General features: G+C 37.4%; 1 protein-coding gene across 5 annotated transcripts in view; it reads left to right on the top strand.

Annotated features, from left to right (window-relative positions):
• The window catches only part of Sulf1 (Extracellular sulfatase Sulf1), a 140,433-nt gene that overhangs the window by 99,118 nt on the left and 22,217 nt on the right, over positions 1 to 19,098 (top strand). For 3 of the 5 annotated variants that reach the window (XM_083129680.1, XM_083129682.1, XM_083129678.1), the window contains 6 exons: positions 1,671 to 1,940; positions 4,627 to 4,778; positions 6,453 to 6,577; positions 10,147 to 10,320; positions 12,444 to 13,141; positions 14,622 to 14,806. In XM_083129680.1, coding sequence (XP_082985806.1) covers positions 1,671 to 1,940; positions 4,627 to 4,778; positions 6,453 to 6,577; positions 10,147 to 10,320; positions 12,444 to 13,141; positions 14,622 to 14,806 — 1,604 coding nt within the window. The remainder of the gene's footprint in view (positions 1 to 1,670; positions 1,941 to 4,626; positions 4,779 to 6,452; positions 6,578 to 10,146; positions 10,321 to 12,443; positions 13,142 to 14,621; positions 14,807 to 19,098) is intronic. The other 2 variants (XM_083129681.1, XM_083129679.1) reach the window with 1 other exon arrangement.

Below are 19,098 nucleotides of genomic sequence, written 5' to 3'. Positions count from 1 at the left end.
TTCTTTGTAAGTATTGGCACAGTAGCAGAGTTTACACAAACTTTTGAACTGTGAGTTGCTGCTATCTTATTTTGAATGTTGTATCGCTAGCAATTTAGCTTTTGTATTTTCTTGCAATAGGATCTGATCTCTTGCATTGTTAATTTCTTCACTTTTTAGCAAAATTGTAAGTTCTGAATTAGAAATAAGAAAAAAATGAAACACTTGTGGGAAGTGATTGACAAACTTTGAACATTTCTCTATTCATCATCATAGTTCAGCCTCACCCTCCTCATATTTCATAAACACAGGCTTTAGCAATTTGCTTCCACTTGTGGAGGCCAGTGTGAGCTTAATGCACCTCAAGCATGGCCATTGGTGGGGGTTGAACGGGTCCATCAACACCCTTCCTCCTCAGTAAATTGGCATCATTCATTTCAAGTTACAAAAAAGCATAAGCTTGTTACTTTTGTTAATAACAGAAAGTTCATTTACTTAGTATTCAAACAGAATAACCAAAGTTAAAATTGAATTAGATCAAAATAATTAGAGTAAAATGCAAAAACCATGTTATATTTTGTTCTACTATTTAATAAGGTAAAGGTAAAGGTAAAGTGCTCCCCTGTGCATAGCACCATGCCATGAAGGCATATAGGGGGTGTGGGGATAACGCCCCACACTTTCTTGATCCGGTCGTGAGTGGGGGTGATGTGACCCCTGACCACCTTTACCCCCCAGGGTTTCCCCCAGGTACCCATGTTATTCGACACTGGGTGGGCGCCGGGGCCGCTTCCATACTATTTAATGCACAGAATAAATTGTTTCAGATTATAGTTTTATGTGAGAGGTCTCACAAGTTTGAGTAAAATTTCTTGAACGAGGTGTGTAGAAGCTAATAAGAAAATACAGTAACTCTGAAATTCAGTACACTTATTGTATTCAAATGTGGAAAAATAATGGAAATCAGTTGTGCTGGATATTCACTCATCTGTTGGATTGAGGAGCGAAGTCTCCCCACTTATACAGTGATAATAATAATAAGAAGAATAGGACTAAATTTTGAATAAAATTGTTTTTTATTAGTTTACAATAGGTGAATTATCATGATAATAATAATTATTATTGTTATTATTTCTATTAATGAAATTTTATCAAAGGTCTGACCCCTTACAAAAATTTCTGGTGACTCCCATGACCTCAAGGCCAGCAAGCAGCAGAGTAGGATTGGGGGGAAGCTGCTTGCATTGGGAAGTAAAAAATAGTTCAGGGTAAAGTACCATCCTTTTCACGAAACCACCCCCTTATTCTTGCCATGATTATAATGTCAGACTGCGCTGTTACTCAAGAATCAAGTAATGAGAGGATTGATACTGCACACACCTTACGCCTCACCCATTGCCTTCTTTCTGCCCATCTTACAATGCTACAGTCAGTACCACTGCTTGCTCTGCAGTCCACGTGTGCACACGTGTTCGTTCCTTCACAAATACGGTGGGTTGATCAGGCCTGCATTAACATATTGCATAATTGGTGGTTTGGTTGATTGCAGCATATCCAAATTATAAAAAAAAAAACTCCCGAAGTTATTGAACTGAATTGTTCTTCTCACTGAAGTACTTCCAAGAAGCTGAGCATATATCGAGATGGTGCTATGTGTTTTCTTTATTCTTTTTCTTGTCTGTTTTCTTTAGCAGTGGACGTCGTGAGCTATCAGATAACAAAGAGAGCTCTGAGAGTGTGGATACCCATGATGTATGGTGGAGAGACAGCTTCCTCATAGAGAGAGGTAAGCTAACCATGCCTCCGCAAACAGAGCATAAATCCGAGAATATAGAAGAACACGGAGATGCCAACAGGGTCGCAAACAAAATAGAGCGCCTTGCCATCGAATGCCAGAGGCCAGAGTTCCAGAGTCCGTGCAAATTGAATCAGAAGTGGGAATGCATACCAGATGGGGACAGGTGGGTTTGTGTTTACTGTATAAGTGAGAAGAATTTGTTGTCTGTGTCATTTACTTACATCTCTGGTGTGAACATTTCACTTCAAGCTCTATGTATTCTAGAATATGTAAGCTGTTTTACGTTTTGACTGTATGATGACTTCATGTAACGTATGGATGGTACAGTGAATGAAATATATGTTACAGTGAGGCAAGGAGGTAATTAAGAAAAGAAACAAATACAGTATGCAAGTAAAGAAGAGAACGCATGTCTAAAAATGGGAACAGAACATACTACAGGTTCTTCTCTGTATTGTTCAAGAATTATTTCTGGTTACATTTTCAGCATTACTAGGAAATAAGACATTAAAATGGTTAAAAGTAAAAAAAAAAAAATATTAAGAAATGGATATTTGGCTTTTGGTCTATTATTTTTCCATTTCCCGAGGAAATATAGGAACATATTTTAATGGATATATTTCTCATTTTAACCCAATTACTCTTAACTGTTTGTTTTAATTTATCCTGAAAAGACAGAATTCACTTTGGAGAAATATTGAAAAATACACAAGTGAGCAAATATTGGTGTTAATTAATTAATACACATATTCAATAATACAGCATGTCCACAAAGTCCTACTATCATTACAATGAAACTTAACTCCTAAACTATATGAGATAAAGACATGCGGTTTTTTGCAACGTGTTCTACGAGGGTGGTTCAGCATGCTCCGCCCCTGACATAGAAGGAACCCTCGTAGGAAAACCAAATCACTGTCACTTTTCAACATAGTCCCCTGCAACATTAACACAATTTTCCAATCGGCCTTCCAGTGCTTCAATCCCAGCAGAAAAAAATTCTTGTGGTTGGTCCTGCAACCAAGCATTCACAACATCCATAACCTCGGAATCACTGGCAAAATGTTTTCCACGAAGGTGTTTCTTCATGTTCGGCAACAGGTGGAAGTCACTAGGGGTCAGATCTGGAGAATAAGGGGCATGAGGGACAATTTTGAACCCTGCTGCATAAATTACAGCCACCGCAACTTGGGAGGTGTGGGTGGGAGCATTGTCACAATGGAACAACACACCACGGGCCAACATTCCGCGGCGTTTCTCCTTGATGGCACTACGTAATTCTTCAATTAGGGTTGCAAAATAAACACCTGTGATTGTCTTTCCCTGTTGGAGATAATCTATCAAAAGAATTCCTTCTGCATCCCAGAACACAGATGCCATCACTTTGCCCTTTGATGGTTGAACCTTGAATTTCTTTGGGGGTGGAGAATGGGGGTGTTTCCATTGCATGCTTTGGCGTTTACTTTCGGGATCGAAGTGGTGAACCCACGTTTCATCCATTGTAACAAATCTCTTCAGAAACTTTGGCGTGTCAGCCTTTATTGTCCGCAACAGGTTCTGACTTCTCACACAACGTGTCCTCTTTTGGTTGACCGTCAGCATTCTCGGGACCCAACGTACAGAGATTTTTTTCATTAACAAATGATTATGAATAATTGAATGCACACTGCCAGTTGAGATGCCACATGTGTCTGCTATATGGCGGACAGTCACTCGCCGGTCTGCCAAAATCATGTCATGCACTTTTGTAATCGTTTCTGGTGTGGTCACCGTTGCAGATGGGCCACCACCATGCTCATCTTCACAGGTCTGCCGACCACATTTAAATTAACGGCACCATCTCTTCACTAGATCATATGAAAGGCTAAAGTCACCAAGAGTTCCCACCATATCTGCATGTATGTCTTCCCGTGTTAGATTTTTCTTGAGTAAATATTTTATCACTGCTCGGACCTCAGATTTTCCCATTGTTTCACATGTGGCTACACTTCTTACTGATCATCAACGTGTAACAAATAGAGAAATTGTTGTAAATTCTTGAAATTTTGTGGATATTAGTCTAAAGAATGAACAATGTTACATATAAAATTACAGGTCTCTACTATCACTGGAAATGGGTCAGGGGCGGAGCATGCTGAACCACCCTCGTACAGCTCTCAAAGTTTTATTTACAATTACAACACTTCCACATGAGCCCCGTTAGTATGCCACCACACACATTGTGCCTTCTCCTGTGCTGTCGTCATTGTCGCTCACAACATACTCTGCAAAAAAACAATAAAAAATTTAATAATAATAATAATAAAAAATACTACTACTTATTAAAACTTTGAGAGCTGTAGAACACGTTGCAAAAAACAGCATGTCTTTATCTCATATAGTTTAGGAGCTATGTTTCATTGTAATGGTAGCAGGACTTTGTGGACATGCTGTACATTTACCTTTTGTTGCCACATGGTCACAGAGTCCTGGGTTTGATATCCGGTGAAGGCACACAGTGGTTCAGATCACACTTGAAACTAGATTTCAGTTGCAATAAGCCCATCTGTGCACAAAGAGAACAAAAATGCAAACTCAATAATGCATTTATTGACTCATTTTAAATTTTGTTTAAAATTTTGATTGTTTCCCATGAAATGTTCCTTTTCAATGGTTATTAACTCCTTCCAAAAAATATTTTATTTGAGTTTGAGGTGTTTTTATCAAGGTGAGGACATTATCACTGCACCATTGGGGAGGCCCAAATACTTTATTTGAAATATGGCATTGGTCAAAAACATTGAAGAATGTTAAGATTCTATTAAGTGGTAGAAAGATATTTGAGATCCTTACGTTACTTTATATTTTAGGTGGAGAAAACATAAGTGTAAATTCCAAGGAGTGCCACTCCTAAAGGAAAGGAGAAATTGTGCATGCTACACTTCATCCGGAGTTTATTTTAAACTAGATCCTAGTGAGAGAAGAATGCAAAGGGCTTTCCTGAAGGAACATGTGAATAAAGGTAAAAGAAGTCAGTTGAAAACAATCAGATTTATTGCACTGGAGAAGTTCATATTCCACATGGTAAATTTAATAGGTTTTATGATTAATTTTGAAGGTCCACTGCCTTCATTGACAAAGATTACAGCATCTATGATGGGGGATGTGGGGGTAGTGCATCACTGCTTTCATTGTTGCTAGATGGCAGTAGTTTCAATTTCTTACATTTAGCGGTTTCTTGGCTTGAGGCTCCTGCTGTACTCATGGTTCGCAGTATTGCTCTCATTTCTGTTGTCTGGTGATGCTGGAGGGTGGCGATTGGCAGATTGAGCTGTCTGCTGTGTTGTGCTGCTTAGTGCAGTTTGTTTTGCGTTCCTTGGGTGGGTGGTAGGAGGTTCTGCAGGAGGTCTGCATTCTTTCTTGCGGATTTTTTTAAGTATGGGGTGCCAGGTCAGGTCAGGTGTTCTTAGAGATATGAATATTTTTGTTTCAGATAGAAAAAACACTGTAATGCTGATTTTAGTGATTACAAAATGTGGGAAGTGCATTTCCCTGCCACAGTTTGTCACAAAAGAATATTACATTATGCACGAGATAAACTCTTAAATAGGGCATTTATAATTCAGTAATGATGCCACAAGTTCCTGAGCCTGGATTATTCTGCAAGTTATGCAGAAACCCTGGAACTGTAGGAAAATGTGACTTTAATAAAAGTCATATACAAAAAAGAATGCACTTTAGAATCCATGTAATTTCCTGTGGATGATAATTATGAATATGCCTATAGAGTGGGCCTTTTTATTTTGTGTAATAAGCATACAGTTTTGAAATGAAAGTTGAGATTTTATTCACTGTAATAACACTAAAATGCCATTTTATATAAAGTAAAAACTAAACTCGTGGTGCAGCAGCCCATTGAGGGCCAAGCCCTATCAAATAGCTTTTTGTTGTGTAATGCATGCTAAGTATATCAGATCCCATCATCTTAACAAGCTGAGATAAATTCACTCCCATTGAAGTGGTTTCTAGTTCTGTCCTTAGTTTTAGCTTATGAGACCAGACCTGCTAATATTGCTTTCAAGTAGCTCCCCAATTTCCCTCACGATGCTGAGTCAACACAAAAAATTTGGATGTATTACCAGGGATCACACCACGGACAGCTCACACCAAAGCTTAGAGTGCTAGGCCTTTGGCTTCCTGGAAGCTCTGTCGTTTTAATCATACAGATAAAAGGAATACACTATACTTCAGATAAAACAATAGAAAGTAGCAGGTTGTGTAATGAATGAAATAATACAATGAATGCTGTATAATTAAATTAGACAATATTTATTTTGTATTATCAATCTGATATTTACGTATAAGTTGCCTGCGAGATGCTTCCACAATTCTCCTATTTTGTTATATGCTTTTCTAAATACATACTGTCATTTGCAAGGGCTGCATCAGAATGTACCAGAATACATCAGAGCATTCTGGTTTCATACATTTATGAAGGAAGTGAATATCACTGATGTTGTGAAGTACATATTCATATCGGATTGATGCAGTTATTATGTCAGTTCTCTATCAGTATTGGTATAATTTTTATTTTGGCCCACCCAATTTATTGTAATTTGACAGTAAGAATTTAGTGTTCATTAGAATTTGGTCAGTTTTGTTGCAAGAAGTTTTAATTTTAATTTTCTGTCTTCAGATATTCGTGAATATAAACCGAGATTTCTCAAGGAAGTCCGAGCAAAGAGGAACATAGCTGAGGAGAATATACAAGATGTGGATTCCATAATGGAAGATATACAAGAAGAATTACATGGCCTTGAGGTATGACATGGGTATGTTAATATCCAGTTTCCTTCATGTTACTGTAAGTTAAAAATATATCAAGTTATAAATTCTAAATTTCTCAGCATTTTATTTTTAAAAAAAAATATGAAAAGAGATTCTATACTTATAAGCAGGTAATGAGTACATTCCCCCCATTTTTTCTTGTTTATAAAATTACCTACAGCAGTTACGTGAACAATTAATGCAGTATTGAATGTCTCAGAATATGGTGTATTTTTTATGTGAACAGTAATCCCAAACCTTGGACAATTATGTAGTTCTGTTCCAAATGCAAACATGGTGTAATGGCTGCATATCATGTATCAGCGTGATTGGTTTATTTTACTTTGCCTTTCCGCCACTTTTGGCTAATCATGAAGGTGGGGATGGGTTATATGATGAAATTGATGAATGGACACTTACGAAGAACGCAGGCTGGGATTTGAATCTGGGTTGGCATGCTGTGCTAACCATTCTGCAAATCAACTTGCTGTGCAGACATGGGCGTCGCCAGAAATTTTCCTAGGGGGGGGGGGTCGAATCGAAGATGTCGAGGACACCCCCCCCTCCCCTCAAAAATATTCTGATACAGACCAGTTTCATATGCAGAAGTTTGTCAAAGAGGGGTTCATTTTTAAAATTATTGCATTATCGGTATTTTAAGTTATGTTGTTGTTGTTATTATTGTTATTATTACTATTACTATTACTACTAGTAGTAGCAGTAGCAGTTTTAATTTAGTTTATTTTAGCATCCAATAACTTTTTATATGAATAATATAGTACTTGTTACAACCAAGATTACATAATAGTTACTTCAAACATTAGTAGCAGTAGCAGCAGCAAACATAGTAGTATAAGAAGCTTCAAAACGTGTGAAAGTTACAAATTAACAGTTTCAGTGTTGCAAATTATGAAAGTTTCGTACGAAATTCAATATCTCAAGACTATTTTTAAACAATCATGCAAAATGAGGTGAAATAAAGTGCTTCGTTTATAAATTGCCATAAATTGAAAAAAAAAGTAGATGGAAATTTTCTGCCGACGCCCATGTGTGCAGATTGTCTTCATCAGATTACTACATGGAAGGAGGAACATGTAATAGGGGACAACCTGTTCAGATTGCATTTTGAACAACAGACTTGTTTGATATTTTCTGATGGCTGATATACACATAATAGGGTGTTGGGCTTTCTCCTGTAAGATTGCTGCAAATTCCATTGCCAACCTGTGCAGGGTGACCAGAACTTTCGGCTCGGAAAGTGCTGCAAGGTGATGTATGTAATAGAATTCCTGAGTGTAATAATCTTTTTATGCAGCAATCTGAAGCTAACCACTAATTTGTTATTTCATCAGTGACTTCAGCACTTCCATTCATTATCTCATCGATGGATTCGTCACAGTCCATTTCTTCTGCCACATAGGTGCTGATGAACATGGTGCATTTTAGGAATTGTGGGTAATTGTAGTCTGCTGTAATGGCGTCTGACATGGGAAAGCTCTAGGTTGTGTGATTTTATGCTAGATATGCATGTTCTATCATGCTTTGTTTCTTCATCATCCATCTTCATTGTTGCGATTAGCTTTTTAAAAAAGTTATCGGAGGAGTGGCCTATAATACCTAAATACAACAACATGTTAAGTTTTTTCTGTACAATCTATCACAAATTTATTCAGTTACAATCTATTTCTGTTATTAAGATTAACAATAATTTGAGGAGGAGACAGAAAAAAAAATGGAAAGGACATAAGATGATATAAATATTGCTTCCGATGAGTAGTCATTGCCTCTGCAGGAGCAATAAACTCCTCTGCTTTTGCTTGCTTTTACGTGACCTGCTGCTCAAGTCATGTAGCAGAAGCTATGGGCAATGCTTGCTGTAGTGCAAGAAACCAGACTAGCTTTTGCTTCCATTTTGAAATAAGACATCCATGAAAAAAAAATAATGGCAGTGATGTGACAGGTGATGATGTCAAAGTGATGCTTTCATCACTAAAATGCAATGAAATTATGAATGACTGTATCCATCTGCATTACAAGCTGATATGTATAATCAATGGTGGATGCTTAATACGTGCTACCGTGCTATAGCACATTCTCAATTTACTAAAATGGAAAGAAAGAAAGGGACACATTTCATAGATTGAAGAAGTTTAATAAAACACTGCAGTGAAATGAAACTTCTCACGTTAAGAGGCTCAAAAATTTGCAGCGTGCTATGCATTTTTCGCACACTGTTAAGCTACAACGAATTCCATGCTGTTGGCTTCATACCACGTTTTCACCACCTCACGGCATGCCGAATCTGGCCGAATGTCCCTGGGTTCTACGGGGAGGTAGGGTCGAAGCCAATCAGCTCGCGAAATCCATCTGCTAGCGTGCTACAGAGATCCACAGCACGGTAAGTGTTGTCATCTCAGTATAAGAAGAAAGTTTGCGGATAGCTTTACAGAATCAGACACAATTTTTTTTTGCGAGGTTCGTGGTCATGCGCATGGCATATGGAGCAGTCATTGTAAAGGACAGTTGTGCTCTGTTGTTCCAAGCAGTGGCGTACAAGAGGTTGGGGCTAGGAAATTGATGGGGGCTACATCCCATCTCCAAATTTTGAGTTTCGGATGAAAGCAGTAAAGAACTCGGAAACAAAAAAACAGTGTTAAATGCAAACACCCCTTAAAATGATCTCCGATTACCATTTTTGTCTTTGAATAACTTAAAATGTTTAAATCGGTGATTGCAAAATATTTTATACTTTATTCTGGCCGTACGTAGAAAGCAGTTATGTGATACAGACCTTTACAATTCCATACCTCTCAGGGGAAAAAAACCCTGGGTACGCTAGCAGCTTCCAAGTGAGTGTGTAAATTTGTATGTTTTTTTTGGGGGGGGGGGTAATTGTAAATGCAAGAAACAACATCTACCTGTAACACGCATCTGTGAAAAGTCACGAGCCGCCGCTGTGTATAATATAGTCATTACATTTCTTCTAGGGAAGGTTGATGTACAACTTGCTACTTTAATTTACACTGTGTTGTTCTTCATAATATTTTATTTTTTAATAACATTCTTCATTTATGTTAGGGGATAAAAGACACAGTTGATAGTAATTAGATGTGAGTGAGTTACTAACTTTTCCCATGAAACTTACTTGTAGATGTTCTATTAATTTGGTGGCCTCTGCCACCATCCACTTGGAAACTCGTTGACGAGTTATGTAGATATAAATTAATAGAACATCTACAAGTAAGTTTCGCAGAAAAAGTTATAACTCGCTTATGTCGAATTATTAACATTCTTCATCTTAAATTACAAATTTCAATTTCCACTAAGTTATTTAACATTTATTTTATTTTTATCTTTTTTGTCGTAGCTGTTCAACTTTCAATAGTTCAAGGATAGCAGTATTTTATATTTATCTTAAATGAATCAAGAATATATTTCTTTCTAAACAATTTGGATATTTACCTGATGTACATATCATCCATAACACCGAACAAATGTTACAGTTATGGCAATGTTTATAGATTAGAATTTCAATAGTTAATTAATAGAAATTTCAATTGCAGGAAGTGAAGAACCACAATTCCTCTAGCTCAGGTGCTGCTGGCTGCACAGTAACTCCAGAATGGACAGTGAACTGCAGCCGCCTTGTCTATCAGGATCCTGACGTGTGGAGGCTGAGCAAAGAAAGCATTGATGATCAGATTCGGCGTCTCAGAGCTCAGCTCGATGGATTGAAGGTTAGTTAAGTAATGAATGGTACTGGGTACTGTAGGGGTATGTTAAGGGGTACATCAAAACATCAGGGATGTTGTTAAATAAATATATTTTTATATTTATTATGGCACATCTATAAACTTTCAGAACTTCAAAATTTGCCACATATATTGTTAATATTTATAATTTCAATCAAAGGTGTTGCACGAAATTCAGGAATCCAATGTAAGACATATGGAGCTTCAGGAGAAGACGACAAATCTGAAAACTGATGTTGATAACTGTCATATTTATGTTGGAAAAATTACTTTAACGTTTCAGAAACCTCTAAGAATAGTAATGGTGAATATTGTAATCACCATTAAATAATCAAATTATCTTAAATTGCTCAAAACATGTTTTTAATCTGTCTGCCATAACTACAAAATAAAACCTCAATAGTCAGTTTAGGAAAAAAATACATAAAAAGATGAGTATGTATTTATTGACAAAAAATAGCTAAAGTTTATGTGATTATCATTATCAGCTGGTTTGTCGAAGTCCTCTGTTCAACTGATAATATCTTATTGCTGAACTGCCTTTTGTAGCATGTTAAAACTCCCTATGCACACACATATGGAAATGGATGATAGATAAATACAAAGACCTCACCCAAGATTCGACTGATTGAATGATTGATTTCATTTATTTTACTTTGCTTTGCTGCCACCTTTGCCTAATCACGAAGAAGAGGATGAGTGATGAAATGATGAATGGACACTCACGAATAACACCCATGCACTGCCCAAAATTCGAATCTCGGACCCCAGGCATCATAGCGTGCCAAGATTCAAACCTCTGACTTCATAGCATGTTATGGTGACCACTCCATCATGGAGTCAGGCTTACAAACGACTATTAAGAAAGATACAATGCATAAATACTAGATGCACTGCTCCACTGATTGTTACATGTGAGTTCATGGTTCAGTTCTTGAGATGGGAATTTCCAACAGTGTCCAAAATATAATCAGCTCTGGAGCTCACCCAGCCTCTAATGAATGGGTACCTAGGGGCAATTTTGGGGAGTAAAGGTGGCTGAAATATGATACTGATCACGGCACCTCCACTGTGGCTAGCATCAAGAATGTGCCTTCAGGAGAACACTCTACCTTTTGTTTAAGTTTATAAATGTGTCAACACTAAGTATCTATTTGTTGCAACAGGGACACATTAATATAAAATCAATGCATTTAGGCTTGAATGGACATTTGGCTGACACCAGTGAAGCCTTTTTTTCATATTTTCCTTTCTATCTAAAAACCGATTGATGTTTGCAATTGTTTAATAGGCAACCATAGCTTCAAAACAATTGTGAATATCTATACAACAGCAAAAGTAAACCACATGAAGATTCATATGAATACTCTTGAACAGTGTTTCTCAACTGCCGGGCTGTGGAACTGCAGACAATTATACCAAGCCACAAGAAGTTCTGAAGTTTGCAGCTTGTAATCCAAGCAGGCAACCACCTGGAAATATGATTTCAACTGCAGTAACCAGAAATCTTTCGCAACAGTGGCAGTGAACGATCAGATACTCTAGTCAGGTGGCTCATTCCTTCCTGCTTCCAATATTGGAAGTTGGATAGGTCAATTTAATTTGCACATCAATTTTTATTAACAAATATAGTGAAATGGAAATATTTTGATTAATTGGATTTTTTTTGGTGCTGGAAATGGCATCACTTACCAAATTAATTTAATGATGTTGGACAGAGAAACTAAAAGATTCCATTAAATCCAGTAGTTGTCAACTAATTTAGAACAATTTATATTTTGTCAAAAAACCTGGACATAATTGATTATAGATGCCATAATTTATTTATTAATATTAAATTTCAAGGGTACATATTAATTAATGTAAAAAGTTTTTAAAAATTAGTAAGCTATTTACAAGTAAAATTGTTGGGATTGGGTCATTGACTTTTAAAAAACAAATTTCCCGGCTACGGGTTTACAAAGGTTGAGGACCACTGCTCTAGAAAGAATTCTAAGCATATGTAATTTTTCAGATTTTTGGAATGTCATAGCTGAGTCCAGCTGAGCCTTAATATGAACAAATGTGAAGTGTAATATCGAAATGAATGCTTAGCTTTCTTCTTGCAGGAAATCAGAAAACATCTGAGACTGAAGCGGCCATTTGGTAATCTTCAAGGCAGAGAAGAAGAGGATTATGACTCAGAAGAAGAACAAGATGGGAGTGATGGAGAAGAATATTCACTACAATTCGAGACATCAGAAGAAGAAGAGGAAGATACAGAAGATGCAAGTGGCGAAGAGGATAACGATAATGACGAATTAGATGAATTTGATCTTGATGAGAACTTACATCACTTATCACCTTTTATTACAGAGAGGGTGCCATTGCGAACACAATCTCCTGAGCAAAGCACACCTTCCAGCTCCACAACGGATTCTTTCATGCACGTTCACTCGGAACCATCACTGTCTCCCTCCACGGAAACTACCCAAAGCCATTACGATCAAACGTCCACATCAGAGTTTCCATATAACTTTTCCTTGTATCAAAACTTTTCTTCTACAACAGAAGGTTCAACTTCAGTGAGTCACGAAACAGAGGAGGAGTACACAACAAGGAATTCATTGTTGATACCTAACAAAACGCGACACAACCATCACCTTAGCTCAGTGAAATATAAGGAGTGGGCAGGAGGAAAATATAAGCCAGGGAGAATCCACGTTACTGTATATAAACCAACAAGCCGGCTAAATAACAATACAACAAACGAGGAGAAGAAAATCTGGGAGGATGATGGGGAGACAAAGTGCTATTGTGGTGAAAAGTAAGTCTTACATTATATTAAGAGCTGAGCCAATATCGTCAATGTATCAGTATTGGTCGATACCAGTGGTATCGGTATCAAAAAGTATAAGTAGTAATTTATCCACTTTGACTATTTCTCTGAGTCCACAAAAATGCCACGTAACACTATTGATATCCTGGAAATTATACAAAATTCAAATTTTTAATTTATTTTTCACCATAGTGTTGTGTGAAGAAATGCAATTTGTGCTTAAATTCAGCTGTTTTAATATTCTGTTGTAATTCTTGAATATTTTAAAGCAAACATCTGGTAAATTGATGCATATAATTGCAGTGGAGTACTTATATATTAATATTAATGAATATTTTGAACATTTTTTAATTGTCACAGCCAGTATTTGCCACAGAGGTTGGCAGTATGCTTACTGATTCCCACAGAGTGGTTAGCACATGCTGCAATGCCAGGGGTAATGAGTTTGAATCCCATTTCGGCATGGGTGATTTTGTGAGTGTTCCTCATCAATTTCATCACATTATCACTCATCCTCATCTTCACAATTAGCCAATAGTGGAAAAAAGTGAAGTAAAATAAACCAAATCAAGCAATCAATAAATCCAAGAAAGAAAAATGAAAATGGAGTGATATGAAATTTTGGCCCATACCAATAAATTGCCAGTTTAAAATTCACCAATATCAATCAAATTTAAAATTCCAAATGGTCTTCGAAGAACCTGAATTGGTCATTGACTTCCTCAATAAATGTATGTTACCAGATGATTGCAATGGAAAAGAAGCTGCACATTTAGACATTTACATTTTTGACAAGTAGGGAATGGAGATATTATGTTTATATTCATAAAAATAATAACAAAATGGCAGAATATTGCATTAAATTATAAGGTATTTATCCCGGTCACGGAAACTTACAAATGACTAGGAGTTCATCGTGCTGACCACAAGTCTCTCCCCCTTAACTGGTTGGATGGTCTCCCAGCTCAGCAGGTAGGAGTGAAGCCAGTAGTTGGTAGGTAAGCTGTGGCCTTCACGGCTGTTGCTCCACGGGCTATTATAAGATATTTATAGATATATCAGATTGATAAAGTTATTAGTAATTTTATTGATAAACTGATAAATCTTATGCCCATATTGGCTCATACGAATAGAGTACCAATTAATCTGACACATCCCTACTGAAAAATGCCGGCCCCCATGGCAGAGTGGTTAGCACATCGCCCTTCGATGCCAGGGGTCCTGGTTTCGAATCCCAGCCTGGGCATGGATGTTTGTGAGTGTCCATTCACCAATTTCATCATATCATCACTCATCCCCATCTTCTCAAATTAGCCAAAAGTGGCACAAAAAGCGAAGTAAAATAAAGCAAGTCAATCAATCAAACCTAATGAAAAATATTAAAAAAATGATTGCTCGCTCATTCAAAATATCAAACTGAAAATATTTTAAAAGATTATTGTAAAATTGAGTAATTTTTCTTCTTCAGGTTAAGAAACAAACTGCAAAAGGAGGCAGAAAAAGAAGCCCGAAGGAAGCAAAAAGAGGCAAAGCTAAGGAAGAAAGAAAGGAAACTGAGAAGGAAAGCAAAGTATGGTGACATGTGCACATCGGAAAGAATGAATTGCTTTAACCATGACAATGACCACTGGAAGACAGCACCATATTGGAAAGGTAAAGTCTAATATTCTCTCTTAGTATACCTTAGTCAATTGCAGCCACCATGGTTCAAGCCTAGGGAAGAAGGTAGATCCCGTCACACATTTTATCTGTGGTACTCCGAAATTTAATTATCCATTCCTCTTCTGAAATGAAATGGTGTCCTATGATTTTCAATTTATCCTGTTAACCTTTTCAGTCCCAAGCATCTCGATAGAGATACCCAAAAGTAAGCCTCACGGTCCCAAGCATCTCGATTGAGAAGCTGTGTCAAGGTCGTAGTTTTTACGTTATAATGTTTCTATTTTTGGCTAGAATTTCGATTTTTTTTTATATTGTTCCTAACACATGTATTTAACAGAAATGTTTTTTTGCATTTTTTTTTGTCTTCATGAAAATGGAGGAGAAAAGGCGGGAAAAGGGACTTCTCTTTTGCATCTCTTTTCAAGAGAAAATTTTTGCCGACAAAGGAAGACCGGCTTTGTTGTTCTAAAGCAATGCTTGTTTATCAGTATCCGATGTCAAAATGAAAGTTTTCAGTGATGGCGCAAGCAGGGGGTGAGGGAGGGGGAGGTAGAAGACTGGTTGTTGAATCTGCATTGTGAGAATGGAATTTCGAAGCGCGCTGAAGGAAGCCTTTGTTCATTTAGCACAAGTGTCCACAAGTTGCAACAGGGGTTACCCTGCATTGTCTAAAAATAGAATTTCAAGCAGCTGCAAGAATCGGCGCTCATATTTCACTGCGTTCAAGCTTTCCGTCTGCGAATGTTGTGCGTAGGTGTCGTTTTGTGCCCAAGTGCGAGGACATTTTTTGGGTGAAGTGACAATTTTTTAAAATAATTTTTTGGGGTTTTCTCCCTTCCCCCTCCATATATGTGCCAAATTTGCAGAAATTTTGCATTTTGACATTTTTTCGGAGGGGGGGGGCAGGGGGAAACACCATTTTTTTTAAGAAAAGTATTTTTGAGGGGATTTCCCCCCTTTCCCCCTCCATATGTACGCCGAATGTGCATAAATTATATATCGTCTGAGTCTGTGATTCATTCTGCGTACAATGGTATATCTTTCATATCTCTAGGACATTTAGTTTCTGAGCTATAGTCATTTCAAGGTACCGCTGCATTTTGAAGCTTGAATCAGCGACCATTCCTTTTGGGGGTACAACTCAAGTTACATTGGTCATACGACAATGATGCAAATATTTTTCTGTTTCTTACATGCCAGCGATGATTTCTATGTGCATTTTGAACTTTTCATATCCTTTTCTTCGGGGGGCGGGGGGGGGGGCGAAACCCCATTTTTTTTAAAAAGTATTTTCAGGGGATCTCCCCCCTTTCCCCCTCCATATATACGCCTAATGTGCATAAATTATATATCGTCTGAATCTGTGATTCATTCTGCGTACAACGGTATATCGTTCATATCTCCAGGGCAAATAGTCTCTGAGCTAAAGTCATTTCAAGGTACCGCTGCATTTTGAAGCTTGAATCAGTGGCTTGCCGACCATTCCTTTTAGGGGTACAACTCAAGTTACATTGGTCATATGATAATAATGCAAATATTTTTGTGTTCCTTACATGTCAGCGATCATTTCCATGTGCATGTCGACACTGTCATGTACTTTTTTCTTGGGGGGGGGGGGGTGGAGGAACCAAATTTTTTTCCGAAATTTTGGAATTTTGAGAATTAACCCCCTTCCCCCGCCACATATACGCCGAATTTGCATAAATCTCTGGTTCATTCCGAGTACAACGGTATATCACTCATCTCTCTAGGGCAATTAGTCTCCGATCTACACTCATTTAATTGAAACTCTGCATTTTGCTCAAAATCGGCTCAGGACAGAGAGGCTTACTTGTGAAAATGGCCTTGGGACTGCAAAGGTTAATGTATGTCCAAAGAACTGTAAATAATCGTCTACTTCCTTTCTAGTGATTCTTTGCAAGGTAAAATCCTAATTTTGTGGTTGTTGCAAAATAGTGGTCATCTGTTCCAATATATGTTTTTAAACAGTGGTGTGCGGTGCTAAATCAGGCAGGGGAACAGGTGACATGCACTTGCACCCTCCCCTCCCATACCTATCGTAATATAATACAGTAGACCAATGAAAATTCAACCCTTGTTGAAATGAACGAAATAAACATACGAAACATATGCTAAAAAATTTCAGAAGTCACATACATGAAGCACGTTAAAATTATGAAAATACCAATGTTAAAGCAAATATGATATAATGTAAAGAAAACATTAAAAACAAAATTATTGATGCGCAACATAGGAAACATTAATAAAAGCAATTTATGAGTGATCAGAGAAAAAAAAAATGTTTTGTCGAAACCGGTTTCATCTCTCTATTTGTAGATTAAGTTGACATTTTTTTTTATAGTTGAGCATTGTCCCCCCCCCCCCCCGGAAAATGAAAGTCAACCAAAAATTATATATTTGTCACATATAATTTCATTTCAGCCACAATAATATGTTAATTATTGCATGAATATGATAAATTCAAATTTAAGCAATGTTTTTTTTTTGCGGGTACAACACTATTATTGGGGAAAAGGTACCTTGCTTGCCCCCCCCCCCCCTGGAAAAAATGCTTTCCTTTGCTTTCCCTGGAAAAAATCCTGCGGACGTCCATGCGTCCACTAGATTTGTAGAAATTGTGACAAAACCCAAACTGTTCCAAACTCCCTTCTCGGGAACAAACAAGGACAACAATAATTTGCCACTGGAAGAGTATACAGTTACAGAGTTGTAGTAACTTGTTTGAAAATGCCTTGTGTACGATTTAGTTTTAGTTTTTAATTCGGTTAGGATAGGTGTTGGTTTGCTGTCTTTTCTGTAAAGTTCAATGAACTAAAATCTTTCATCTTCAGCCGGTCGATCATACAACACTCGCAACATTCGCTTTGTCCTGCCGCTGCGTGCGTCTTGGGGCTGGTGGAACAGGTGGATGCGAGCTGTTCCCTCGGAAGCTATTTCGCAGCATTTAGCCAAGGCATTTAGCAGACGCTTAGACTGTAGAAGATTTTTCCAGTTCGTTATGAATGACAGACGCAATTTTGCAATGAGATTAGGAAACTATAGACTTACTACACTCAAAACCATCACTACGACGCAATTAAAATTTAGCACATAGCAAAAACTCGAAGGAAAACGAATTCGCTATGTCTCTCATAGGGAACAGCTAGAGAGTTCAGCTTCCGCGGCACCATGAGGATCGTTTATCTTCGCGCGTGGTCGGAAATACTCGGCAACAGACAGCAAAGGATGGGACGACGAGGGTAGGTGAAGTAAACAAACGTCCAGTCACGGTGAAAGTTTTTCTTCTGCGTGTTGATTTCTGAAGAAAGAAGTGTTCTTATTAGATAATTTAAATAGCTAAAAAGGGCGATAAGTAGAAGGGAACAGCCTGTTCCCTCTGTTCCATGGAGGGACCGCCACTGTTTTTAAACCATAAATGCCGAGACGTGAAATATGTCACATTTGATTTTTTTTTTTTTTACTTTTGGAGCATACTGCGACTTGTGCAATGTTAACAGATACATGTCTTGAGTGCTACACAAAGAGCCTTAAGCATCCTATTAATATTTAGTAAAGTTCAATTTGATTCTGAATGTATTTGGGGGGAGTGGGTGCAATTTCCCCCCCCCCCCCCCAATACTGATTTTACATGAAATATTATATTTTTTCTCCGAACTATCAGAAGCAAGTCTCTCTGCAATTCTTGCCACGAGAATAAAACACATATCCGGCAATATGAAGGTTCCGTTTTAAAACATCACGTTCCGGTGTTGCCTACGTTGGGGCCTGATGAAATTTAAATTTCATAAAAATATAGTTTTATTTAACTGTCTTCTTCTTCTACATGATAAATGAAAATTAAGTTTATTCGACCATGGGTGTACTGTTTAGTGTGTACGGAAGAAAACGAGATATAAGTTTTAACTCTAGGATTCATAGTTTCAGAGATAACAATTTTTAGAATTTTGAATTTCCAGTTAAACAGCATGGCTTTTTTATTAGAAAATATTTTTCTACGAAAGTATCATCAGTAAGTGCACAATGCTTGCTACAAGAATGAAATACATATCAGGCAATATGCAGGAACTTTTGAACACTCACGTCCTGGCGTTGCCTACGTGGGTGCCCGATGAAATTGAAATTTTGTAAAGAACAAAGAAACTTATTAAATTTCGTCTTCTTCTATTTGGTTAGTGCAAATTGGATTCTTCCAACAATAGGCGTGTATCTGAGACTGTACTGAAAGAAACAAGCTATAATTTGTAACTAGCAGTCGTAGTTAC

The sequence above is a fragment of the Lepisma saccharinum genome, chromosome 10, assembly GCF_977018435.1.
Source record: "Lepisma saccharinum chromosome 10, izLepSacc3.1, whole genome shotgun sequence".
In the NCBI taxonomy this organism is placed as follows: domain Eukaryota; kingdom Metazoa; phylum Arthropoda; class Insecta; order Zygentoma; family Lepismatidae; genus Lepisma; species Lepisma saccharinum.
The sequence above is the reverse complement of the archived record's forward strand: the minus strand, read 5'-3'. Positions and strand labels throughout refer to the sequence as shown.